Below are 27,216 nucleotides of genomic sequence, written 5' to 3'. Positions count from 1 at the left end.
ACTGCAGAGTAGTGGTTCTGATTTCAGTAGACACAGATGTATCACCTTGAAATGTTTGTACTGGATTAACACTTTCTTGGTACATTCCTACACCTGCTTACATATAAGCCTATTTTTCAGATACTTGTACACATTTGAGAGGGCGTAGACATTTCACTGTTGCATGTTTCTGCATCTGTAATGCAGAAATGAAGAAACTACTTGAGTAAAATTCATGGTCATCTCAAACTAGAAAAGATAAATCCAGTCTCCAGCACAATGCAATTATGCATTTCCATGTTGGATATTTCACAGAAAAAAACATATAAAATGTCATGAGGTTAAAGAAAATGTTAGAGAAGACAAGGCCTACATTCTGAATTCTTTGCATCTAAATCCAGTCTTTCTCAATACAGTTTATCAGTTGAAAAGGCTTGATGAAGAAACTTGCTTATAATTACAAATATTTTATTGTTTATAAAACAAATAAAATATAGCTACTTATTTTAATTGATTGTAGCAATGCAACTGTAAGATTCAATACAGTGTGATGCAGTATGCTGTAAATTGTAGTGGTATTCCATTAAATATTGATCTTTCATAGAATCTCACAAAATTCTCAAATCTCAAATCTCACAAAATCTCACAAATACAAAATTAAAATCTCTGTGGGGTGTTTCAAGTACTTTGAAGGAAACCAATTCTTCTTCCTCTCTGGAACTCAGCAGCTAAATCAAACATGAGAAACTGGTGCCTCTTTTGACTCAGCTTCTTCCTGAAGCATTAGCCTCTAGTTTGAAAGCAAATTCCTCTCTTAACAGTAAACACTATTATTTACAGACTGCTGTAGAGATAATAATTTGTCTTTTTTTTCCTCCCCCCAGTGCCACAAACTTGTCCATATCCAAACATTATTTCTTTCTTAGTGTTTTTTCTTAGTGCTTCAGTGTTTCTGAGTCAAGGTCAAGAAGAATCGTGTAGCTCCTCAGCTGATGTCAGTCATGTACAATGTTTTCCATCTCTCATGGAAATAGCTTTCACCTTTCCAGTAGGTTTCTTGTAACCTGTGGAGATGAGTTTCTTAACCATACAGTGTTTTCTGCCCGCACGTCAAAGCTCCCTTGCAAGAGAGATGTTAGCTTCCCATTACACTTTCTGTAGTCACAGTAAGAACTTTTTTCACATTGAGCTACCCACAGCTCTGTCATCTGGACTGAACAGTTTTGCAGAAGAGAATGTAGTTTTCCCAGAGAAAGTATGGACTGAAGAAACTACTGCCTGGAGGGACTGTTTACAAATTCCTCTTACTTGGAAATTAGCATGTAAGGTTCTTTTTGCATTCTCACTTTTCTCCTTGGGGAATGGCCAGAGGATATTTCCTCTCAAAGAAAATTGAGGTCAAAAGGAGATGGAGAAACAGAAAGTCCAGTATTTGTCCTAGAAACACTAATGTACTGGAGCTGTATATCACGCTTTTATCGTGGAGTCCTCTTTTAGTACCATACTGGGATGATTCAGAGCAGTGGATGTTGGAGTTAACATCCCACTCTGACTTACTATTTCCTGTTGTCTCCAGGCTCAAATAAACCTGGTTGCTTCAGATGGATTGAGTCACATCTCTTTTTATGATCACAAAACCTTAAGCTTATTTTTATTAGCAGAAGCAAGAGTATTTGGCATAATCATATCACTCCATATCCTGCAAATCCCATGTACAGTCTCCAGAGAGCCTGTCAGTTTTCAAGCGTCACACTTCTTGTACTAACAAAAATGTTGAGCTACAGTCAGGAACTTACTAAGAGCTCAGTGATAAAATGTCTCAAACCAAATTTCATTTCAGGCAGTTCAGCCCTTCCAAATAGAAATAGTTTAGTTTAAAAAATACTACTCTTCCAGTCTCACAGGTGATTCTATCCATCACTGACCTTTCCCACCAATCTCATCCAGGTATAATGTAATTTATGTTTCTAGCAGAGAGTCCATCATTCACTAACATTCAGATATTTACTTGAGACCCAGCTTCTCATCTCGCAAAAATCAAAGCTGTTGGATTGGTTTCATTTGAGCTATGACAACAGAATTTCTAGCTAATTTCAAAAGTAGAGAAGTAATTGCTGAGTATCATACAGTTTCGAGTCTGACCTTTTGAATTTAGATCTGGCTTCTGGAGGGGAACATTTTCTACTTCAGAGATGAATCTTCCTTCTTTCCAATCCCACACAACTGTTGTGTGGCCCTCACTGTGTTCAAGGCTGAGTGAGAATGTTAATGCTTTCATGTTTCATCTTTCCCAAACTGCTGTCATCTGTGTATATAGCTACTCTCAAGCCTTGCTACTTTTTCAGAGAGCTCCAGCAGCAACCTATTGTTAAGAAATGCTGTAGGTTTCCTACAACACAAAAAAACTAAAATTGCAGAAAAATTGCATTGCAACAAAGAATACATCTTGTTCTGGCACTTTGTCTGTCTGTGGGAGCAGAAGCTTCATATGGAAAGAACCTTCATTCAGATGGGGCTCTAACAGACAAGTATACTGTTTGCTGTAACATGCAGATAACAATTCTGGATGAATGTTCAGTATTGATTCTTTCTTTTCACACTCTCAACTTTGCTTTCACATTTTCCACAATTTTTCACTACTTGCCTCATCACTTTTGTCTATTTTTCACTTCTTATGCAGAAAAGAATCTGCTGGAATAAGATCTATGTAGTTAATTATGGTTCATATGGTTTAATAATTGTATGAATTACCTTTTACACAGTAAAAATACTTCTGCTTTCTGGTACAGGAAAAAAAATTACACAATTTAGTATTTTAATTACATATTAAAAATATATTTATATATAATTTAGTATTTTAGTATTTTTAATTATGTATAAAATCTAACTGCTGTGTCCTTTTAAAAAAAAGGTTTTATGCAATAGACAAAGCTTGCGACCAGTTCTGTATTTCTTTATTTTTGTGTTTCTTTCTAAGCAAACTAAAATCAACTTGCAATCAATTTGGTTCAGCCAAGCTTTATTGCGAGAATGAATAAAAAGGAAATTGGTCTCGGGAGGGAGGGAAAAGGAGGAACATGCATTTGCTAATGGCATGGTGGAAACTTTGCTTCCATATTCATTCTAAAAAAACATGAAAAATGTTTGGCATATGATTGTAGAGAGAGCTCATCCACAGCACATGCTCTTTATCACAGTAGTCCTACAGAAATGTGTTGCCGAATGTAAACAATGCACAGCATGTACAACCAGGTTTGACATTGCCAAGATTCTTAAGTTGAATGAATGCGTGACTTTGCTTATTTAATAGCATGTTTGCCTCCTTGTGCTTCTTTGAGAGCCAGTCTGATCCCAGAAGAACTATTTTTTCACATCGAGATGATATTTTGTTTCTACTTTCAGGTTTTATAACAATTTGTGCTTGTTATAGTCCAAGGAGCTTTCTTCCTACTTCCATTGCTTGCTTGCTGATTTTTAACATCTTACTGAGCAACTCAGAAAGTAGAGATATATATGAAAACTGCATATTTGAATTTCTGCTGTTATGCTTGCTGTTAATTGCTCTAAAATAGATTTGAAGCTCATGTCTATTTTAAACTGCTACTTAAAGGTTTGCCTCATTTATGAATTTTACATTTCTTCTTTCTAGGCTCTTAAGGATGATGATGCTGAGACTGGGCTGACTGATGGGGAAGAGAAGGAAGAAGCTAAAGAAGTTGAGAAGCTAGGGAAAATACAATACTCTTTGGATTATGACTTCCAGAACAATCAGGTTTGAAACAACCAACCTGTAACATTTCGTTTCTGTGTGTGCAAGTGGAGAATGAATACATTTAGTTGAAGCAGATATTTCTGAAATCCTTACTACTCTCATGGAGTAAAGGGAGAAAATAAGACAAAAAATTCATTACAGAGGTACTACTAAATTGGTATGCACTTGGACTTTATATTACACCTTTAATCAAAAACTGAGGATTCAGTTTTATCTAATGACTATTAACAACTTAAATTAAAGCATCACCAACCAATGTCAATCCACATAAATTACAGGGTTTGCATGCAGTCACTAAAATGTAGCTTCAGCCTTCAAGTATTTAAAATGTAAGCAGACAGAAATGGGAGGGAAAATAGAGGGATGTAAAGGCAAGTTGACTCTCTGGGTCTTTTAGAAGGTTGGTAAAATTGATTTCTCTCACTTTATCAAGTGTGGGCTTTTGCTGTAGCTGCATCGGGTTCTGTTGCTCTCCATGAGAGTACACTTCCTAAAATTCTAGTCTCGAATGCAAGTTCAAATAAAAAGGTCTGCACCCCAAAAAAACAAGACTGTAAGGACTGGGACTCCTTCAGTACTCTGCTCTGAAGCTGGTAAGACTAAACTTTGGCATACTTACCAAGTTTTCAGAATTAATAGACACTATAATATGTAGACCTAGAATTGACCAACTTAACAGGTCTGGCCACGTGCTGAACTAGCATATATTTTATTCCCCTCCCTGGTCTCTTTGCCAGGGATCGGTTTTGTCAATTAAACCAATTCACAGCCTCACATTAAAATTCACTGTGCTTAATTTTGGCCCAACACATACAACTCATCTGAGTTCTTCACTTCTAATGTCCATGTTTTAGTAAACTTGAGAACACATATCCTGCATTTATTTTTTTGACGATTTCAGTCAAAATCACATAATTCTTTTCTGTTTAAGGAAAGAAATGACTACTGAAGGTAAATCCCTTAATTAAATTAAGGGAAATTAAAAAAAAAATTCTCTGTTAGCAGGAAGGTATTTATACACAGCTATGACCTGCATAATAAGTAGTATTTGCCTGAATTTTCAATGGTCTTCTGATTAACAGTGCTTGTTTTCCAATGAAAGAGCTAAAAAGGGTTCATAAGCCTTTTAAGAAATTGTTGTTAAAGGAGCTTTTCCTCAGCTCCCAGAGCAAGCTGCCTGACCATGTGGTGAGTCACACTGATCCCCCTTGAAATCAGTATGAAATCATGTAGACCCTTCACAAGCAGAAGATTTAAAGAGGAGAAGAGGAAAAGCTGGAAATGTGTTCTGAAAAATGGATTTCAGTTTCCTTAGACTATGAAAACAAATTTTCTGTGTGAATTTTATTAAAGGGAATGTTGATTTTATGAACCATATTTTACAAAGGAAAATAGGATGGAGGAGCCACAAATCTGTAAGTCTATATTGTATTTAATTAAGGTAATAAATTGTCTGAGTTGTGGATTTCCATTTTGTTTTGCTGCTCTAAACTATGTTGCAGCTTGAAATTTGTCAAAGGATAGATGATGTAAAACAGTAGGAGAGGGGATTCAATTACATTAGTATACTGCAATGGCATGAAACTACAGTCCCAAAATTTGGCTAATATATTGCTCAGAGTTAAGAATACAAGATGACCAATGAACTCTTCAAAGCACTATGCCTCAGTTTTAGACAGAGAAATTGTAAAGGCGAATTGAATTACTTTTCCACTCTGTTAACTAAAAATCATAGACTTGTTTTTCACTCTTTGATGTGAAAAACTTGATGTAGATCCTGAGCCTATTCATGTATTTATGAACTGTTATGCATTTAGAATAGAAATGAGATCCAAAAGGAGAAGTGTTTCATACAGCAAAAGGGAAATGTTTCCTGGGGCTTGAGTCCTATCAGTGGGAAAGCATGTAGGCCATACTGTGAACTTAAAACTGTCCAACTTTTAAGTCCAACTTTGAGGAGTCTCTTAGAAGCCAGAAGTTTCTTTCACAGATTGACTATATTTTTCTGTACTCCAATTGTTAGAGTTCCTGTTTCCAATTTTAAACAATTCGTCCATGAGAGAAGCAAATATATTGAATATATTGAAGCACTGATTTAGAAGAAAGTCTTCTCAGATTTCATTCCCAGTTCCTAATATCTTCAGAATGACCTTGAAGAAACACTTCAATGTTTACTTTAGTTTTGTATCTATGAAGCAAGATTAAAAGTATTTTTTTTTCTCAGCTCCATTATGCTGATGAGGCCTCATACAGTCTGGGGTGTCTAGAAGACATGACATTACATGACATTACATGACATAACATAACACAGCATAAACCTTCAATTATAACACATAAAAATCAGCCAAGACATTTACAAGTTCCATCTGTGCTTCAGTCTAATCTTCAAAGTGTATAAGAGATTTAAAAATCTAATTTTTCTGTTTTGCAATGAGATTACATATTGTTATTAGGATTTAGTTACCAAAGGTTCATTTTCATGAGATATTTTTTGAAAATGCTGTCCTTAGTTTACTGCCTGGGCCTATTCATGTACATAGCAAGAGAACGTAAATAGAAGACTGCAAGATTCATTTGTTTTCATTAAAGCTCTGCCTGAGGATTTGCATTTGATTTTATCACCTTTTGTGTTTGGCTGGGGGAAGGTTATGTGTTGGGGGTTTAGAATACAAATTTTGTAGTCAAAATTAGACATTCTTGATTGTTTAATAATGTGATTCCTATTCATGGTGCTCAGCATAGAAAAATAATGTACAAGAGGAGAGAGCAATTGAAAGTTATTTGATTGCAGTCTTTAAAAGGAAGAAGTCTCTATTTAGCTGTAATCAGCTGCCCTTTGAAAACCTCTTTTCTGCTTTAAAACAGCCTTTGTACAGTCTGCATCTGCTATAATTGGTTTTCTAAAGTCAATAGTGTTGCTACATTTGCCTTCCTTAAGTGGGGGGAGAAGTGGGGGAAGTATAGTTTCTCCTAGACCAGAAATAGAGTTTGCATATGCATTCCTCTGTTACAGTATTTTTATAAATATCTATTTGAAATTTCATTCTGCTGTTTTTCTCTCTTTTCAGCTTCTGGTTGGGATTATTCAAGCAGCTGAGCTGCCTGCATTAGATATGGGTGGTACATCTGATCCCTATGTGAAAGTCTTCCTGCTGCCTGATAAGAAGAAGAAATATGAGACAAAAGTCCACAGAAAGACCCTTAACCCTGTTTTCAATGAGCAATTTACATTCAAGGTAGTTTTTTGATAACTATTGATACTTCTTAATTTAACCACTTTGTATTTCATGCTTGGCTATGAATTTAGATGTCTTAGTTAAATGATAACTGCAGCAAAATTATTTTTCATGTTGTAGAAAGCCATTATACTCAATCTTGCTGTAATACAGGGTCAGATAGGTTTAAAAGGCACAGTTTGATTTTAGGCACTTTGGTTATTCTCATAGATGACAATCTGATCATTTTATGGCTGGATAAAACATACAAGAAATTCAGAAAACAGTGACACTTTGACAAATGTTAACGTAAATTTCACTAGACCAGTGTTTTCTTTAAATAACTTTGTAGTCTGATTTATGAAATTCAGGTTAACATTTCCTGAAATATAAGTTAAAATTCAAGGGAAGTAAATAGGTGAAAGCAAATATGGCAGATTAATCTTGTTAGACTTTGTCATAGCAGTTCTTTTCCATGCTACTTTATGTATGAAAAGAAATTGTGTCTCAGGTCTAATAAAATATGAATTAAATAAATTTAGGTAAACCTTACATTAGAGTATTTACATCATTCCAGTAGTATCTATTAATATCGTTTATCTAAAACTGTAGCTGAATTCAAACCCCAGTTAAATAGAATAAAGGAGTACAGCATGTTTCACAGGGTTTCTCCTTATATACATTCCTCTGCTGTTACTTCAGGCCTTTCTCTTTGTGCCCAGTCTTATAATGATAGCTACAGATTGAAAACAGGAGCAGTGAAAGACTCAGGCTATGCAATCATTCAATGAGAGAGATATCCCTGTAGGCCACAACTACTACTGTATATATAAGCTTATTTTTTCCTTGAAGATGTTCATAAAAGTAATCTTTTGTGGGGAGTTATTTCTTTCTCGAGCTTTCCTAAGAGAGTATTTAAAAGAAAACAGAGTTCTAAATTACATATTCCCATGCAGCTCACAAAAGCAAAGAAGGAACAAATAATGCTGTCATCTAAGAGGAAGACACAAGTTATAAATCAGATCAGCCACTTCTGGGCTATAATGTCCACTTGTTGTAAGTCACATCTTTAATATTTAAATTTTATGCTCCAGAAAATAGTTTGTTTTTCATGCCAGACCTGACAGAGTGTTTAGGTGCATCTCAATATGGTACTGATCATTCCCTGTGGTCTGTGGTCTGCACTTGAGAGAAAACCAGCAGAGCATGCCAAGTACTGTCATTGTTCTGAGGACTACAGTGACCATTTAACTGGAACTGCAACTATAATAGCAGCTTCTGTGGGAACTGTTGACAGTATCTCATTTACTTGTGCAGAGCTTTGCTCCTGTGACCCACTTCAGGTGGTGCACAGCTTCTCTTGGCAACCTTCCCATCTCTCTGGCAGTGCTGCCCACCAGGCAGCCCAGGCCCGTGCTGCTGCCTTCTCACAGGGCACAGCTGCGAGCTGCCTGCCTTCCTCCCAAAGTACGGCTCGTGGGAATGAGCTGACTTGTGTTTCTGCTGTATTGCTTCTTGAGCCCTGAACCTCAGTCCTTCCCTTTTTCATTTCTTTCTCCTGGACATCCATGGTGCTGTTCCAGGGTGCAAGTGTTTGTCAGACTGCAGCTGTCTGAATTGTATACCCACTCTGCAGTGCCCAAAGGAACCGAGAATTCCTAGCTGCACTAACCAGCCTGGCAAAGGGAGGTGTTCCTCCACGGATCCAAAGTGGGAACAGGGTCCATGTCTAGAGTGACACGTCTGTGCCAGAAAAACGCTCCTGTATACGTGTCCTTTTACCGAGGTCTCACTTGCTTTATGTCAACAGACTGATTGTGTCTGAGCACAAAGCAGGGGGAAGGAGCAGCTCTTCACAAGAGCTGAGGCCATCCTTGATAGTCCAGAACAAAGCTGGAGACTGAGGCTACATTAAAAGTAATAAATGAAGGAAACATTTAGGAAGAGAGGTAGCTAAAACGAGCTTTACTGAGTTCAAGTACAGAAAAGTAAATAATGATGAATCTAGTCTTTGTGTTCCACGTTACCAGGATCCATTAAATGGTATTGGAAACTGAGAAATAAACTAGAACATTTTTCTTCTCCTGTTTTTGAGGCTGTGTAAAAATAAAACTAGCATTATTTATAATTTTTCCTTTCACACACATTTGTCCTTTCTAGCATTTTAGAAGCTATAGATAATTTAGAGAATGAAAAATAGGTTTTGCTGCAGTATTGACTAAGGTACACAGCCATGTACCACTGAAACGATTTCACTCGGTAATGGAAGCTAGATCTGGCTCTCAACTTGATAAGCTTATTTTAAATGTTATATAAGATGTTATGTAAAGGAAAAATTACTACTTATTAGTATTTTAAGAAGCAAGTGGAAGCTGAACAGTAACAAAAGATAATATTCCTAGGGTTTAAGCAGACAAGAACATAGAGGTTAACAAGGCCAATGGTAATGCCATGCTTTCACTTTCTAATTAATAAAGAAGTATTTATTGAATCCATGAAAACCATTTATATTTGCAGAATATTCTCAGATTGACCAAGTGTTCACATAAATCCAAACAATTCCTAAATCGGACCTTTTCAGACAGCCACTCAGGTGTAGCTTACCTGAGCTGCATGTCTCCATCTGAATATTAAAAATGTGGCTCATAAACCACAGCATCTGTCTGAACACATTAGAACAGCTGGAGAATTAGTCAGAACTTGGCCTTCTGCCACCACGATTTCTAGTTATGCATTGTGACTTAAGAAGCACCTTAGTGTCTAACATGTGAAAGGTGTATGTATGAAAAATATACCTTGGTAAGTAATAGGTATTGGTACTGTAAGAGACCTATCCAGTGTCTAATTGCTTTGTGTCATATATAGTAAGCCAGTGCTGGTTTTTTCATCAGTCTGGGAGCTAGCCATCTCTGAGTGATGACAGGTGATTTATTGAGGAAAAAACACCATTGTGTGAAAAGTTCATGTGTCTTCAGTGCAAGTAATTTGGCTTCTTGTTTCAGTTTCATCACCCACAAAATGATTTGAAGTAGAATGAGAAAAACCCAGGAGTGATGAGCGAGCTGCCACATTGTTCTATTGAGTGCCAGAGCCTTGTCTCAAGAAATACTGCATCTGGTGACTCTGAAACAAATACACCTCATAATTTTCTCTGCAGTTCAATTTACCCAAGATGACAGCTGATAAACCAAAGAAATAGATTTGCATTCTAGTGGACCAATCTTTATTGTCTCAGATGAAGAGTTTGTCATTTTCTTGTCTTTGCAGGTGCCATACTCTGAGCTGGGTGGAAAAACTTTAGTGATGGCAGTTTATGACTTCGATCGTTTCTCCAAACATGATATCATTGGGGAATATAAAGTTGCAATGAACACAGTGGACTTCGGTCATGTCACTGAGGAGTGGAGGGACTTGCAAAGTGCAGAGAAAGAAGAGGTAAGAAAAATCAAACTTTTTTTCCTCCCAGAAGACTTTTATGCTTACCTAGAGAAGCAGACAAACTAGCAACCTTTATTTTTTTTGCCGAGACAGCTCCAATCTGTTATCAGCATTTCTCAGACTTACTTTGCCTGATAAATTTTTGATAAGCATCTTTTCCAATACTCACTGAATGCGACATTCTCCTCTGCTAATTCAATCAGTCTTTTTGATACTTTATGCAACATATTAAAAATGTTTTTGTGAGTTTGACATTTTCTTGAATTGCTGCATTTTGGGTATGTAGAATTTGCATTTGCATTATAAGTGGTATGCATTTAGGTTTCTTGGTGGTTCTCAGAGTTTTCATCTCAAGATATTGTGCATGATGATAATGGTAGGATTTCATTGAAATATCTTAGTTTTATTGAACTGCTATGTAATAATATCCTTTGATTAGAATTACGAATTTTACAGAAACCTTGAAATCGCATCTTACTCAAATATTTATTACCTTTTTTATTTTCCTCTCGTTAACATCCCTTGGATTCATTATGTATTAGGTATAGTGCTACATGTACACAAAACACTTCTTAGTAATATTTTATCACCAGATTGTGCATCCTGTGAGACTGTTCACACTGATACATCCAACTTTTTGCTTATTGTAAGATCATTTTGTATTCATTTTTTACATTATTTTTCCTTTTGATTGATAGACAGTACTTGCCCACTCAGAGTGAATAGCATGCTTTAATTCTCTGGTGGGAGGAGAAGTAATCGTGCGTCTGAGTTTCTCTAATTTCTGATTCTCTAATTCTGAGTTTCGTCTAATTTAGCTAATAAAGTGCTTTAGATTCAAATCTTAGTTTCTGTGATTAAAGGGACAATCTCTAAATGAAATCTTTCCTTCTACGAGTGATGAAAACCTGAGTATTGATTTAGACTAAAAGTGGTGAAAACAGCAGCAAATGCAGAGCCAATGCAGCCTTCCCAGATTTTCAAAAATGGTACATTTCAGTCTTGCCTTTTTCAGTGTTTGTTTTAAAGACTGTATTTTCAGATGGCTTTCTTCAACTTCTTGCTGATTTGAAAGCCACTGCTACACTGAGATTGTTGTGCACGTCATTGTTTCATAGTGGCAGTATTTGCAGGGCTCTCTTTCTTCAGGTGACATCAGTGCCCTGCTATGTGGGGCATTTTTCTTCCACTCTTGAGAGTTAAATATGAAAATGAAAAAAAGAGATAAAGGAAGTTTGTAGTTCAAGGGACCTGTTCTTTTAAGCACTCAGCATGCTAGAAAGCTGAAAATGGGAAACCTGACTGTATTAATCCTTCCAAATTTTATTAAGTAACAAATTGGTCTTCTATTACACTACTGTGTGTGATTTAAAATTGTTTCATGCTTTTCTGTTTCGAAACACATAGAATAAGCCAAACACTATTCAAAAAGGAATTGTCACTTTTGCCTTTGTAGTATAAGTTTAATCTTTTAGAACATAAACAATGATATCCCTGTATGCAGCTTACAGATAACATGTTACAGATTAGGGTTTCATCTGCTTTATTGCATAGAAAGTTGCTTCTTAAGTGTTCTAGCTAACATCCCCAGTAAGACCTGATGCAGTCACTTGGTTGCTTTCATAAAATTCATACCCTGCTAATACTTTATGTTTATACTTATATGATTAATACTATATGATTAAAACTTGCTTGAAATAGATACTGAGCATGTGAGCTACTTCCAGAAATGCATTCTGATTTGGAAAATACTATTTATTAAAAAAGAAGGAGGTAAATAAAATACATAATTCTGGAAGTATTTGGACATTTAATGAGTATTGCAAGAGCTTTGAATAGTTTGCTGTAGAGATGAAATCTAGGTTGCCCTCACCTTTCTTCAAATTTCAGGTACTGTTTATGCAGAAAAAAACTTATTTTTATTCTTTTTTGATGGAACCTTTTTGAAGTTGCCACCAAAGCATGGCCATTTTATTTATAAGGAGCTAGGCAATATGATGATATGAAAGCATCATGAAAAACTGTGCTTACACCAGCTCCTTAAATATTTTCATACTGCAGGAGATCTCATGTTTTATTTTTGCATTTCGATGCTCCAGCATGCAAGGTATCTAATCAATATGGAAAAATAGCATAACCTGGGGTATATGGAGACGTTTTAACCTTAGTTTTCTATATACTATGTATATCTGGTTTGTAACAGCTCATAAGCTCGCTGTACAAACAAAAAGTGATCCTACAAAAACCACTTATTCCTTACCAAGTGTATTTAATCCAAACTTACTTCTGCTCCATTATGGAATCTCTACTTCTGTCATATATATGTTGAGCCAGATTCAAATTATTGCTTGGCCCAATTTGGAAGAGAAATCTCTACCAAGAACCAGGAGAGGTGCGTCTGTCAGCAGTTTAGGAGTTGTGTTTCATATTCCATATTTGATTCAAGGACCTTACCATCTTTGATGTTCCAGTCGCTGCTCCACAGCAAAGATTCTAAGCAAATTCTAGTGTCTTTTAAATGGTAATAAGTAGGGATGGGAGAGCTTGTATCTGCATAAACTGATTGTCATCTGACGCAGCAGATGTTGCAGAATTCACAACAGATACAGCTGCAACCAAGAAGTACCTTGATTTCAGAATTAGCAAAGACAACACTGTGTGTATGAAGGCTAACATGGTTTATCTATATCAGATGTGTAGCAGTAGACACATGTTTGTCTCTTGGTAATGATCATGAACATGATATGGTGGTCTGGCTTATTAAAATAACAAACTAAAACCTGAGCAACTGGATTTCATAAAAAAGTTTATGACAAATGTAATTCTATTGCTAACAAAGTATCTTTTGCAGATTACTACACATGTTATAATTGTGTAATGAATTTTTCCTTGGAAAGCGCATCTGCATGCAATTTTCAATATTTGAAGAATGACAGGCTTTATTTCCTTTCTTGCCCTTAAAACACTTAGGCAAGTTTGTCAGATCTCAGCAACCAAGTGCTAATTATAATTCTAAAGGTTTGAAATTAAGTTGCCAAGGTATCCTTAATGTTTTAATTATGACCCCTAGACAAGATGTACACCAAAGTGAATCAGTGGCAGTTGTCAGCAGTCTCTTTAAAAGAACTATCTAGGTGGCATCAGTCAAAGTGAATATAAAAATCTCGGTTCTAGTTTATGTCAAATTCAGATGATGCACATGACAGAATTGCAATATAATTACCACTGCAATCATAGAGGTCAAAACAATTTTACAAGCAGTTACTTTTCTTTTTGCTCATAAAGCTCCACTGGACAATCCGTCCTTTTTTCTAAATGGGCTTAAAATTGAAGACAGAGGATGAAGGTTTAATGAAATAATGTAAGCTCTATCTCTCACAGCCTAGCCATTTGAATGGCATCTCTCTGACACTGCATTCTCTTCTGGGAAAGGTCTTATTAATATATTTATGTTGGCGAAGTACTTTGAAGGTACTTTGTGTGAAGCCTTTGTGTGAGCATTTGTTATGACTCTAAAAGAGCTTCGGGAATGTGCAATGACTGCTAAATATTGAGGAGGCCACTTCTAATGAGCTGCATACCTTGAATCCTTTTTCCTTGACTCCTTTTAGATCTGCTGTCCTTGTGTCTAGTAGTCCTTCAGTCTCATTTGACAGAGAGTGTGGGAGGGAGGAGTGGTAGATATTGAAAGGTTATTCACTTTTACCAAGTCTGACATATAATGGTTTGGGCACAGAGTGTTAAAAAGCAGATCACAGGAGTTTGTTCCTCTCTGTCATCTACCAGATGTCATTGCTATTAACTTTATCTGAGTACACACTGCATCCAATATCTGTTATCACTCCAGTACAGAAGGCCAGACAGACCTCTTCTTTGCTCACAGCGGTGTGAATCATACTGAGAGTCATCTTCTGAATACTTCTGCTGATTTCCCTCCAGACATTTTGTTATATTGGCACTTAAATTGAAAACCTGTTGTAGCAAATATGCCAAGAAATTTTAGAGAATATAAGGTAGAGCAGAAACAATTCTTTCCCTTGAAAGCAGTGGAGAAGCAGAGTGTTATATCGTAAGGAGAAAGATCTTTGTTGACCTGACAGTATCCACCACCAAGAGTTCTGCAGATCTTTCACAAATGCCATCCCATGAGACTCTGCATTATCTGACCAGGCATCCACCATGGTTAGATTACATGATGGATGCAAGGTCATACCACACTGGGTGATGATGCTGGGTGCATTTTATACAAGCCTTGTGAGTGGGAGGTCTGCTGGGGAAACACCAGCATCACTCCTACATGGTGCACAACCCCAAGCTGGAGAGATGCACAGTGCTGCCTTGGAAAGGGGTGAGAGGCAAGCATTCTGCAGCTGGAGAGTGAAAAAGCAGTTCTGTGAACCTTGACTGGGCTTTTCATGAGGATTATTCTTTCCTTCCTTATCCAAAAGTAAAAGGTGAAAGAAGGAGGTGGAAAAGTGGGCCCAACACACGTGTATTTAACACCTTGGTATACTTCACAGAAGTTAGAGACTATGACAAAGTTAGTGAGCCACCCAGCTTACTGATTCTCTGGAACTGAAACTTGCAGGGATCTAAGAGGAAAGGACATTTTTACAAAAGTCACTGTCAAATTACAGCAGCAAATCACTGTTATTTTCTGTTATAGTTACATGAGCAATGGACAGATGATCTAATAGGCCTTTCCCATCACTGGTAATAACACTTAGTTCTTTTACAGCTTTGCAGAGAGCACAGTGCTTTGCAAAAGAAACATCATTATCCCTATGGAGATGCTGTCAGAGTGATTCTGTCAAGAGTGTCAGACAAATTTTAAAATGTGAGATTTCCTTTATTTAGCTGCAAGTTATATTGGAACACTATGTTTTCTTCATGGTGTTTACATCTTCTCGAGTTCTTACATCTTCTTACACCCAATTAAAACTTTAAAATGTTAAATCTAAGGAGGTTTTAATTTTCAGGTTTTGTGAAGAGTTTATGCAGTAAACAGAGATTGTTGAATGCCTGTTTAACATTGTAAGTGCAGCATATGTCCTGCCTGAATTTCCTACTAAGACAGAGAACAAAACAGAGGTTCTGGAGTTTGAGAATAAGCAAGCCTGCTTTAAAATTCTTCAGCAGTTAATTAGGTTTTTTTCATCTTGAAATTGAAGATGCTAAAAGGATTCTAAAGGTAAAACAATATGATTCAAGTAGAGCTGTAAGGGTACTGTTTTTAGTTCATTATAATTATGCATTTCTTTTCTCACCTTTCATACTCAAATTGCTGACAATCCCACTATATACCTTTGTTGAGTATTCTCTTTCTTTACTCCCCCTCTGGAAGAGATGCTTTAGGAGGTCAGAGACATTCTTGTGTTATAATAAAAAGAATGTAATTGGCTTACTTGAAATCAAAAGGGAACTTGTCTTGATTCATCTCAAACTGTCTGGCTTTACAGATATTAAATTCAAATACAGAGGACAGTATAAAAGAGGGAGAAGCTCAGTGATAGTGTTAAATTCAGATTTTTCTGGGGCCTTTCTGTTCCTGGACAGTATTCATTCTGAGATCAGAAAAACATGTATTGCTTATTTGCCAAAAACCTTCTTATTACCATTTTCCTTCCATGTGCAGAAGGTCATTTTGAGTCTGAAATAGTAGATCCTACACTTGGTGCTAAACATCTAATGACCCATAATACACAAAATAATAATAATAATATTTGTTTCAGACAAAGTGTATTGCTAAGAACCTTGTAGAAAATTCCAAGGCCAAAGGAAGGAATAGTGGGCAGTTCCCAGCCTCCACATATTAATATTACTGTGTGGGGTTTTATTACGCAAGCATAAGATATTTTCAAGTTCAAAGACACAGCTACAAACAATGGCAATTGGAAAGCAGTGTTCTGAATAGTGTTTTTATAGAGTTTTGAGGAAGCTACTGAGAGGGATCAAACTCATCTGAAGCTAGAGTATGAAGAGATATTTTGGATGGAAACTGCAGAAGGAATTCCAGGAAGTACAGATTTCATTGTGGAGTACTCCCAAGTGTAAAGTTCTTGGGAGAACTTTAAAGGGGAGAGATTATAAATGGATCAGCTGATGAGTGTGAAAGGGCCACAGAATGTGCTATATCTGGAATTGTTCAGCATTGTTCTCCAACTGGTCTTTTATGTATTTACTTATTTTTCTGACTACCAGCATCTGTGAATGCATAATCCAGAGGCAGAAATGGGCTCACTATGCCCATTTATGCTCACATGGGATTTTAGGCAGATGCTTTGCAGTAGCCCAGGCAAATACCTTATTTTCCTTTCTCCCCTATATTTCCAAACTAAAAGTGACAAAAATTGTTATCTGATTGCTGTTATAAATGGGATCAGGAGCTAAGGGAAGCTGTTAAACCACTGTATCAAAATACAGTGTCATTAGAAGGACCGTCAGAACAGAGAGCAGCATTTTTGCAGTCACAAGGGAAGAGCAGGTCTCACAAAAATGACAATAGCAATGACAACAGCATTTTCACTAGAAGGTTGAGGAGGAGTTGTATGCTACTCCAATGTCTTTGCTTTGTTGTGGCCACTCCATGTAGAACTAGAAGATTTTGGCTTCCAGAAACATCAGAGAAGGATGTATTTTTGAAAAGGGGAGACAAAGGTTTAGGAATAGTGGTCCAAGAAAGAAAGGGATTAGCCATTTTCTTTATTTTTTTCCTCTATCACCTTTTAAACACTGATTTAAACCATGTCAAAGATTACCATAGTAACCATTTAACCCCTTTTCAGAGCTGTTGTGTTTCCTTTTAGTTCAACAATGAGGTTTAACTGGTATCATCTGAAGCACTTTGCATTGTACTTGTGAATTAGGGAATTAGCACAAAATAATCACAGTTAGAATCTGGAACATAAGACTGTGTTTTCAGTTCAGAGGTATGAGACTTTTATTTCGTTTATGCTAATGTTTCAAGAGGTAGAGTACATGCATTTAGGAAGTATAACAGGTCTTATTTCTAGGCTAAATGGATGATGGACAGAGATAACTCAGTCCTGCAGTTTCCTGTTCAGTTGTATCATATAAGTCAGCCTTCTACCAAAGGCCAAAGAATTCCCTCATGGTGGCTGATGCATTGTTAATGTGTTACAGGTAATGCAGCAGGATGAGTTTAGTGCACCTGTACTTCTCCTTTTCTGTGGCCTTCTGCAGCTTACTTTGCGATTGCTACTATCATAACTAGAGAAGTACACAGGCTGCCTGGCTGGCTCACTCACTAGAGGGATGGAGGGTTTCCATAGTTGTTTTGTCCCTTCCATTAGCAGACTTTTCAGAGTATGATTTTTTACTGTAGAGGGCTGGAGTATGATCACTGCAACAGAATTACTACTGCTGTCTCATTAGAGCAGAACACAACTCACTTCGTGCTGCCATCATCAGTGCGCAGATGAAATCTATTTCCAATCTCTTTTTGGAGCCAGATATGTTCTGTAGGTTCTTCTTGCTGGCCTAAATCTAGAGTAAAACATGTACCTGAAACTGAATCCAGTGACATGGATGTCAGGATGTTTTCCTTGACAGTTATGTCTGCAGTCACAATTACAGAAGTAATGTCAGAGATTAAGGTTTCCTAACTTGCAGGGAGAGAGTTGTAAGTGGTGTTATTGCTGGTTGGCCGCATGTGTTTGCCTACAACAGAATGGATTTAGGAGGTAGTGCAACATCCATTAACACTGATAAATACAACTGAATCTGGGAACCCTTCTCTGAGCCTTCCTCTACTTCTGGCTGACCTTGAGTTCAAATCCCTTCTTTTTAGCTGAAGAGCTTGCCATAAAATTCTGACTGAAGTCATTTCCTGTACGATTTCCATGATGTGGGGTGTACAACTTGCTTTTGGTGGCGCTGGTATAAAACATGGCACTGCAGCTTCACAGTGCTATGGCTGGCAACAGGCAGACAGCACCTGAGCTTCCCATCAGATGCTTAGTATTAAGTGCTACTTAAATTATTTCTGGTTGTCTGGAATCCAGTTATTTTTCCTCTGTTTTTCCATATCTTCTTCAGTAACTGTGAAAATTAAGAGGAGGACCTCTTGCTGATGAGTGAAGCCTCAGCTTTGAAGTTGGCAGCAGCTCATTTTTGTGGGAGTGTCCTGAGGTCTGCAGCTGACATCCCCTGTCTGTTAATGCCCAAACCAGATTTAGGAGTGGATTATGCTGAAAGTGGTTTTACTCACTCAGATTTGCACATTAATTATCAGGACAAGCATTAATTTTCTGACGTTTTAGAGCAGACAAGTTTTCTATGACATTTATGTTAGCTAAGATTAAAATTTTCTGTCTGAAAAAGTCTCCCATTTCAAAAAACCTTTTTATTTTTCAAAATAGTGCTATTTCCTATCACTTCATTTAGACATTTCACTAAATGAGGTATTATTTGCCCTAAATCTGGAGGACTCTTAGGAACATTTCAAAGAATCTCCTATAATCTAACTCAGTCTAGGCAATAGGCAGCATCCTGGAGCTAATAATATTAAAAATATCCTTACAAGCTTGAAAGTTTTACCTTGCTTGGTTTTGGAGCATGGAGCTAGAAACTGTCTGATTCTCAGCCCTCAGCAATATTTGTTATAGGCAGCTTTGCACCTCCACTGAAAAACTCTTAGAGAGTCTTTAAGCCCAAAGAGTTTGAAAATTTTTGATTTTAAGACATAAGTAGATGAAGAAAATAACACACCCTTTTATAGCTTCAGCAGTATTCTATCTCTCTTAAAAATGTGTGCTTTACTTGTTACTTAGATGTTACTGGATTCTACTCTGTTGCTGATTCTTGTTATGCCCTTCTTCAGTAGATTCAAGTAATGTAATACATGATGCTTGCTTTTCTCTACAATACTTATTCACTGTAATCAAGTCACACCCAATCCTCTTTTAAGAAAGCTGTAGAAATAAATCTTTCATGGTTTTCAAAATCAGGTTTTCATTTTTGCTGTGTCTGTCATGACTTTTTTACTTTCTTTGTAGTTTTCAGCATCTAAAAAAAAATTATGTACACAAGAACTTTTGTGCAGCATACTTTATTTCTTTGCCAGGCAGACAAAGTCACCAGTCTCTTCTGACCATGTCTACTGTTGATTGTTTGCACAGCATTACACTAGCAGTTCATGGTCTGTAGCTTATGACCCTGAGTCCTCAGCGGGAGGTATTACCTCATAATATACCTTTCCTGATTCAGAAGTTACTTACAAAAATCTTGAGATCCTTAGTAGTCTTTATTAGACTCTTTAGAGTCTTAGAATGTGGAAAATTTGCTTTTGGCTGTATGAAAATGTCCTCTTTGTGACTGGTTACAGGTAATTGATTAAGCACTTTCTTTCTGACCAACTGGTTGCCTTACTATTTACTGTTATAATAGTTTTCATAATTCACCTGCTTCCTTTGCCAGCAAAATGTCTTCCCCACTAAAAACAGCAGTAGACCTTGAACAGAAAAAAATAAAATAAATCCACATGCTTTCTTCATCAAGCAAATTTACAGTCTTACCAAAGAGGGAATCTGGTTTGAGTTGAAAAGACCTTTATTTTCCATAAAACAATGTGACTGCATATTCATAATATTTTATATCCATTAACTCAACATTATTACAAACTTTCATGAATACTTTTTTTTTTTCATCTGGGTTTGATATAAGACAAATGACTGATAGATACCATCTTCATCCTATTTGGCCTTTTTTGAGTAAGACAAGTATAACATTAGCACTGTTTCAGCCTTATTTCCCTTGTGGTCTAAGATTTATTAAAAAGGAATGTCATTGAGCCAGAGATCTTATGACAAGTGCAGTCCTCTTTCCTAGATTTTTAGATAACTGCAATGAACTCTTTCTTTTTACTAAAGAGATTAATACAATCGAGTGTGTGGTTCTGATTGCTATGATGACCTTTGATGAGCTGCCTTGCCTTCCTAAAGAACGTGTTAAGAGACTTTTTCAAAGTGAAATAGTCAGGAGAAGTAGAATAAAAAAAGAGGAATTTGACAATAAGTTTTTATCTAACACTTGAATATCTTTCAGCAGTTTCATAAAAATAAACGTTTGAATGCTTAGTTTAAGTGGATATAAGCCTGGTAAGGGTAAGTCAATAGAGTTGAATATGCAACACTAGGTTGAAGGGCCTGATTCTTGAACTGAACACAGATATTTAATGTGCTGAACTTAAGACATATAGTGAAGGCATTGTAGTAGGAGACATGTATTTCAAGTGGAATCGAAGACAAAAATACTGAAATTATCTGAGAGAGTATTTCACGTATTTCTGACTTCCCTCAAACTAGGGAGCACTAGAACAAGAGCTTTCTTGAGCTTTTCAGCTTGCGTCTTTTCCAGCTGCATATTCTTTACCCCACCTCACATTTAGTTCTGGTGCTCTGAAAAAAGCTTCAGTACAAAAGTCAATAAAAGATTGTAGTCCTATATGTAGTCCTACGTGTGCTTGTAGCACAAAAGCAGTGAATGGAAAAAAAAGATGACATTGGCTTGGGCGAAATTTTACATGAAAGAAAAACTTCAGCTTGATAAATTACAGGTGGAGAACTGTCTTCTTATCTTCTTATAAGTCTTCACCTATTAGCTGTCAATTAGATCAGCTGTCTGTGGTTTTCCTATTAGCAAATCCAGTTCCTTTTCATCTTGCTGTGCTGGTCCTTGGTGTGCAGCCCTTTTCAGGTCTTTGCTGCAGTGCGGTGGGAATCCTTGCTTTTTTGTGTGGCCAAGTTGTCTTTCTGTGAAAGTAAAAGCACTAGCTGGTTTTGGTACAAAATCTTATTCCATGCTGCCCTGGAAGTTGGAGAGCAAGTTAAGAAAATTTTCTGTAAGTATACAGGAATGCAGTGTCAAACAAAGATGGATCCTCGGATTTTTGCCCTGTTCAGGGAAACCCCTGAGCACGTGGCAGGTCATCATATGTTCTGTTTGGCCTGCCCCTAGCTGGCCAGCAAGCTTCTAGTTTTAAAACAATACCAGTATGTACTGCCTCTTTCCTAATTGCCAATTCAGAAGATTTTGGAGGATGCTGCTCTGTTGTGTGGGGTTTGTGATGGAGGGAAGGGAGCTGGAGGTAGTGCTAGGGGACGTTATGGAGGAACTTGAAAGCTGAGTTGGTGCCACAGCAAGCAAGAGAGGAGAGAAAGGACATCAGTCAACATTTATTTCATGTCTTAGTAGTAGGTCTTACTGTCTTAGTAGTTTGTTGAAGTTTCAGGAAAGGGAAGATGGCTGCCTGTGAAGGTAATCCATGAATTCTACTGAATTTCTCTTTATGGTTTTTGCAGAACAAATAGAAACATAATACTATATGGCTTCAGTAATGGAGGCACTGATTTCGCCTGATAGTCTTTCCCTGGTGCTGATGAATTTCAGCAGTAGTTACCAGCAGCCATAGATGATTAGTTGTCCAGTCATTCCCGCTTTTACTGGTTTGTTCAAATCAGCTTGTTCTGTCTTGGGGTAATCAATAATGTGTGGTTGTTGTAGCAAGGACTCTGTTCATGCCAGGTTTTTCATACAGTGCCACATGCAGTCATACATCTTACAAGTAAGAAATTGCTAATTATTTTGATTCTTAATTGCAGATCTTTACTGACTACTGATCCTATATATTTTTGGATGTATGCTGTAATTCCAGTTCATAGTCTAAAGCTTTTAACTCAATCACCTTTGGAAACTAAAGACACACCTAGTAGTAGACACTATAATAACTGTGCATTAAGATGTTCATACTTGCTACAGGAAATTTCAAATCAAGCAAGGGAACAGTAGTGTGGCTTCCTATTACCCTATCACAGGAGGTCAGTGACTCTCTGTAGACTGACTGCAGTGCATATATAATATTCTAATAATTAGAGAAAAGCTTTGTGATTTGACTTCTCACAATGTCTGATAAGCCAAGAAAGTCTTTCAAATGTATTACATTTCCTTTCAATGTTGTACTTAAACTACTCACTAGAAGACCAGCTTTGTGACATACTGTAGTTAATAAGTTTTCCATGCTGTCAAAAGTAATAATATTAGTGTGCCATTCAGTTAAATTAATTTTGTTTTGTGCACTGGCCTGCATAGACATGAGTGACATTTAGAAATGTGATCAGGCAGGATCTGAGGAGAAGCCAAGTGGCAAAACAGAGGGACATGCAATAATTAAAGCAGAGCAGCCAGCTGCAGGAATTTGTGGATAGCCAAAGAGTTACAGAAACCAGGCAGTGACATTCAGCCATATATTAATCTTTTCATTCATTCCTTCCTTTCTCATTTATTTAAGAAATTCATTTTCTTCTTGTTTAATTAAGAATTTGGTATGTTCGGTCTCTTGTCTGGCAATCAAAGAGTGTGGTTTGGCTAATCTTTGATTTCAGCTGCCTTCGGCCACAGCATTTCTCATATTGCAAGAGACATCTGACTGTGATGCTTTTAAACTGATGACTGTGAAGTGTCATTTTCTACTAATAATAATAGTGTTTTCTCTCCATTTTCTCTGCTCTTTAGAAAGCAGTAATTGCAGTACTCTCTCTAAATAGTTAAAAATGTAATAGGCAGACTAAAAGGAGGAAGCAAATAAAACCTAGTTTGTTAATATTTTAATAACATTTGCTGGTTCAAATTTATTGCCCAAATTGCTTTCATGTCAAATTTTCATTTTGTTGGGGAATATTACATAGTTATGGCAGTTAAAAGAAATACAATCCACTGGGGGTTTTTTATATATATTGCAATAAGAGGACAGAGATGTGTCACGAATTTCCATTTCAAGTAATGCTGTTCAGAGGGGGCTGGGTGAAAAGAAGGAAAAAGAAGTATATTTTTTTTCTTTCAGAGAAAGATCCTGATAGGTCTGTTCCTTTTAAGCCAAGGTAAAAAGTAGTGCTGGCATAAAATTGTATCACAAAGAGTCAGAGTAGGACTGTGGTAGGAAGTCAGTTAAGAGGAATATGCAATTAAGCCCTTTCTTTTGGCTTTCTCACTTTATAGCATGACTGTATGCCTACAGATACCACCACCCAATACCTTTAATGAACTCACTTCATTTGAAAGATTATTCTCTGTCTGGCCTAGAACTTCTCCCTTTTAAAACTTGCTTCATGGACTTTTACTTCGGTTTTTTCTTCCCCTAGTATCAGTCTCTTTTCCATCTCTTTAGCCTGTTGTCACTGCCAGTCACTTTTCTGCAGGGTCCAAAGTGAGTCCTCTGGATCTTTGCCTTGAGAATTCTCTTTTTTTCTGATTTACTTGTTAGATGTCTTGTAACTGCACTTATATTACCAGGGGCTTCCTTTTGTGACCAAGTGTGCACATTTTAAGAGGATGTAATCTCTGAAGACTCTTCTAAAAGAAAAAGTTAGTAAAAGCAAACTCAGACATTCTGTACTTCCATTTTGTAAGACAAAACACAGACTGATCATAGAGTAAGGAATCGTGCAGTAGGGCACTTCTCTGTTCATATACTCTATTGTTTTAAAATACTTTCTTTAAAGTTGCAGTAGGTACAATCATGAAGGTGGTTCTGCCTTCTCTACAGAGGCTTTTAGCACCTATTTACTTCCAGCTTGGCTGCTGTGTTCATGGACATGAAATTCTTTCAGATGACAAAGGAATTACTCTGCTTGTTAGATGAGTGATCTAGTCGTTAAAGCCCTTAGGTTTATATTGACTGGATGTATAAATAACATTTTGCAAGTCTGAAACAGGTACTTCTGCAATAAGCCTTTTGTCTGAAAAGGTTGGGAGAGCTCTGCCTCTCCTATCCACTCTTGGTATTTTATCCCAAAAGTCGTGCACAAACTTTGGGGTACAGTTGTACTTGGTGTGCATACATATTCATGTGATAGTGCTATAAGGGCTGACATGTTAGATCCAGCTCATCTTCTCCTTCCTTATCTTTCCCTGCTGCACCATCTATTTCTAGCCTGCTTCTACAAACTGAGTTCCAGGAGCTTCTTGCTCATTTTCCATTCCTTTGCCTAATTGTGGCAGAATCATCTTCATATTGTGGGGTCGTCTGGACCCTGATTTGAAAATATAGATTCATTCTTTCCTGATTATACCTATTGCAGCTTTGAAATTTTCTGCTTTAACCATGTATTTATCAAAAATGCAGTACCTTTGGAACTAATAATGTCAGACAGCTGTGGTAGCAATAAAATTTCATGTTTAAAAGAAAAAAATGTGTGCTAAACAAACCAGTATCACCCTTCCCCAGTGTGATCCCTGTTTGCTCTATGGGTGTGCAGGAGCAATGCTTTCATAGTTCTAGATCCCAGCTATGTATATCGGTTGCTAATTCTACCCACTTGCTATTGTGGCTTAATTGAAGTTGGGACCAGTCTGTCATCAATTTCTGCATCCATGTGGTTCTGTCACTATTATTGTGGCACTTTTTGAGGCTTAGTGTATTCATGCCTTACATACCAAGAAAAGGAATTTGTTGCATTTGAGATCTCCATGTACAGACAACATGTGGTAGCCTTAAAATTGTCTGAAGTCCATCAGTGTGGGAATTGGGAGTAGAGATTCTGTCATTACAATTTACCTGGGTCTCCTGAATTTTAAAGACACTAATTTAGCTTATAACCCACATTTATTCTGTCCCTATTTTCTCCACAGAGTTTTAAAATGTTTTGGTCGCTGTGAAAACTATACAGTGAACATTACAAGCTTTCATTGTAAATATTGATTAGGGTAAGATGGTATTATTTTGGGTCTTTGCCCATATATTGCATCATATTGTGTTTCTCTCAGGCTTATGCAAATATTCACGATCGAAACCGAAGTTGGAAATGGGCCTCAGTGTGTTTATATTCTTCCTGTACTGATTGGTTTTGAGTCTCATATCCAATTAGGGAAAAGCATATGGTGCTGTGGCTTGTTATTTAGGTATTGTTTTACTAAGAGAACTGCAAGCATCAACTTTCTCATAATATCTTCCACAAAAAATGTAGAGAATGTTTATATTAATGAGATAGATATGTCTGTCAGAGATTCTGCAGTACAAATGAGAGTCATCTGCATAAAAAGCATTTTTGTCTGTAGCTCATTAGGAGCGTGTACTGTCAAGACAACCATGATTACTGACAAATAGGAAAAGCACCAAACAGTCAGGAGCTACTTAAGAGTCTCCTCTAAAATGTCCAGGTTCTCAACAGGACTTCAAATAGCCTTTCCTAAGTTGAAGAAGTGTTAGCAGCACTGTCTCTCTCATTTATGTTCTGCTCCATTGCATCCTCTTTAAAAGTAATGAAGTTAGGAAGTTGCTTAGATGGAGAGAATCTTTTGATTGGTGTATAAGCATTATACATGAATAGGTTAATGACTATGAACCTCCCAGCTGGAAGTTTCTAACACTAACTTACAGTTTCCATCAAAGTAATTTACTAACATAAATTATTTATATACAGGGCTGCAAGAAATTAATAATAACAATAAGGCATCTCCATGGGATAATCACCATACCAGCAGCACTCATCTGTACTGTGTAGCCCTGCAGGGGGTTCTAATTATCTCCTGCAAACCACACCTCTTGTGATTGGGGTTTTTTGCTTCATTGAAGTGCTGCCACTTCCAGTGTTTTGCCTGACAAATATTTTTTGAATTAAAAAAAAAAAAGTGTGCCTGTCATGCAGAGAAAAGGTTACAAGTACAAGTATTACAGAACTGCAGTTGATGTAGATTTTCATACCAACAAAAAAAGTACTAAAATTGATTCTGGAGGCATTTAATGAGGTGCCTACGTTTTTTCTTCAGGTTATTCACTGGAATTAGCCCATCATCTGCTACCATTTCCCATGGCTTCCTGGTGATCTATGGAAAACTGGCAGTTTGCATGGTGCTGCCTTCTCTGTGTTTCATACAGCTAAAATTACATTAAAAGAGTCTAAAAAAGCATTAAACTCCCTCTTAAAATTATTCTTCTGTATAGACAATTGCAGTATTTGCACAGTAGCATAACATGATTGCAAATGGCAAAATTCTGGTGAGAGGTGATATTCTCTGTGGCAATAGCTGTTCAGTGTAAAGTACTTCCTTCAGCTACTGCTGAAGCACTCAGATCAAAGCAACAATCCTAATACTATTTTATGCTTTCTAAACACACTCTTGTCTCAACACAAGATTACAAAAAAAAAATTAAAATAAAGACACCAAAGAAATTAAAAAACAAAAATCAAAAACTGAAACAAGCAAAAGCTAAAAAAACCTTACAAATATCCACTGAAAGGAACAATTAGAAGTATGGTATTGATTTAAAAGGGGACAAAAGTTCCTATGCTGCTACAACTAAAGCTCTGCCTAATGCATCTGGAGGTGAGGCAGAGCCCTTGAATATTGGGTAATACATAGAGATCTCTTAGATGGAGGGACTAAAATAAGCTTTCATATATACCTTGTTTCAGTCTTCTTACAGCCCCATGAATCCACAGGTGAATTTAAGCTGCCTCTACAATGTAATAGAGCAGTGACTGTGGAGAACACCAGTGGCTGGCTGACCTGTGATCATGATAGCACAAATCAATAAGCAATTGATTTCTTTCGTTCTGAGCAACCTGCAAGTGATAGATCAACTTCACTGTTACTCTATCCAATATGGAGTCAGAAAACCAAATGTCAGGTGAACAGAAGCATGATTTGCTGTCACTGTGCCATTTGAAGCTCAGCTAAAGCTAGGCATGAGCTATGCAGATTGCATGGCTGAAGTCCATGATCTGAATCTGTGCCGGGATTTAGGGCAGTATATGCAGTCAGAGAGGAATAGTAAATTCTTTCATGGTAGTGAAG

The 27,216-nt window shown here is 36.9% G+C and overlaps 1 protein-coding gene across 4 annotated transcripts in view; it reads left to right on the top strand.

Annotated features, from left to right (window-relative positions):
- Positions 1 to 27,216, top strand: part of SYT1 (synaptotagmin 1) — a 333,083-nt gene that overhangs the window by 255,099 nt on the left and 50,768 nt on the right. For 3 of the 4 annotated variants that reach the window (XM_088055674.1, XM_088055675.1, XM_088055673.1), the window contains 3 exons: positions 3,629 to 3,751; positions 6,820 to 6,987; positions 10,234 to 10,401. In XM_088055674.1, the coding sequence (XP_087911800.1) occupies positions 3,629 to 3,751; positions 6,820 to 6,987; positions 10,234 to 10,401 (459 nt within the window). The remainder of the gene's footprint in view (positions 1 to 3,628; positions 3,752 to 6,819; positions 6,988 to 10,233; positions 10,402 to 27,216) is intronic. The other variant, XM_014248841.2, reaches the window with a different exon arrangement.

This window comes from Pseudopodoces humilis, chromosome 5, assembly GCF_049639895.1.
Source record: "Pseudopodoces humilis isolate 2021_Gansu_Grassland_sample_001 chromosome 5, ASM4963989v1, whole genome shotgun sequence".
NCBI classification, from domain to species: domain Eukaryota; kingdom Metazoa; phylum Chordata; class Aves; order Passeriformes; family Paridae; genus Pseudopodoces; species Pseudopodoces humilis.
The sequence above is the reverse complement of the archived record's forward strand: the minus strand, read 5'-3'. Positions and strand labels throughout refer to the sequence as shown.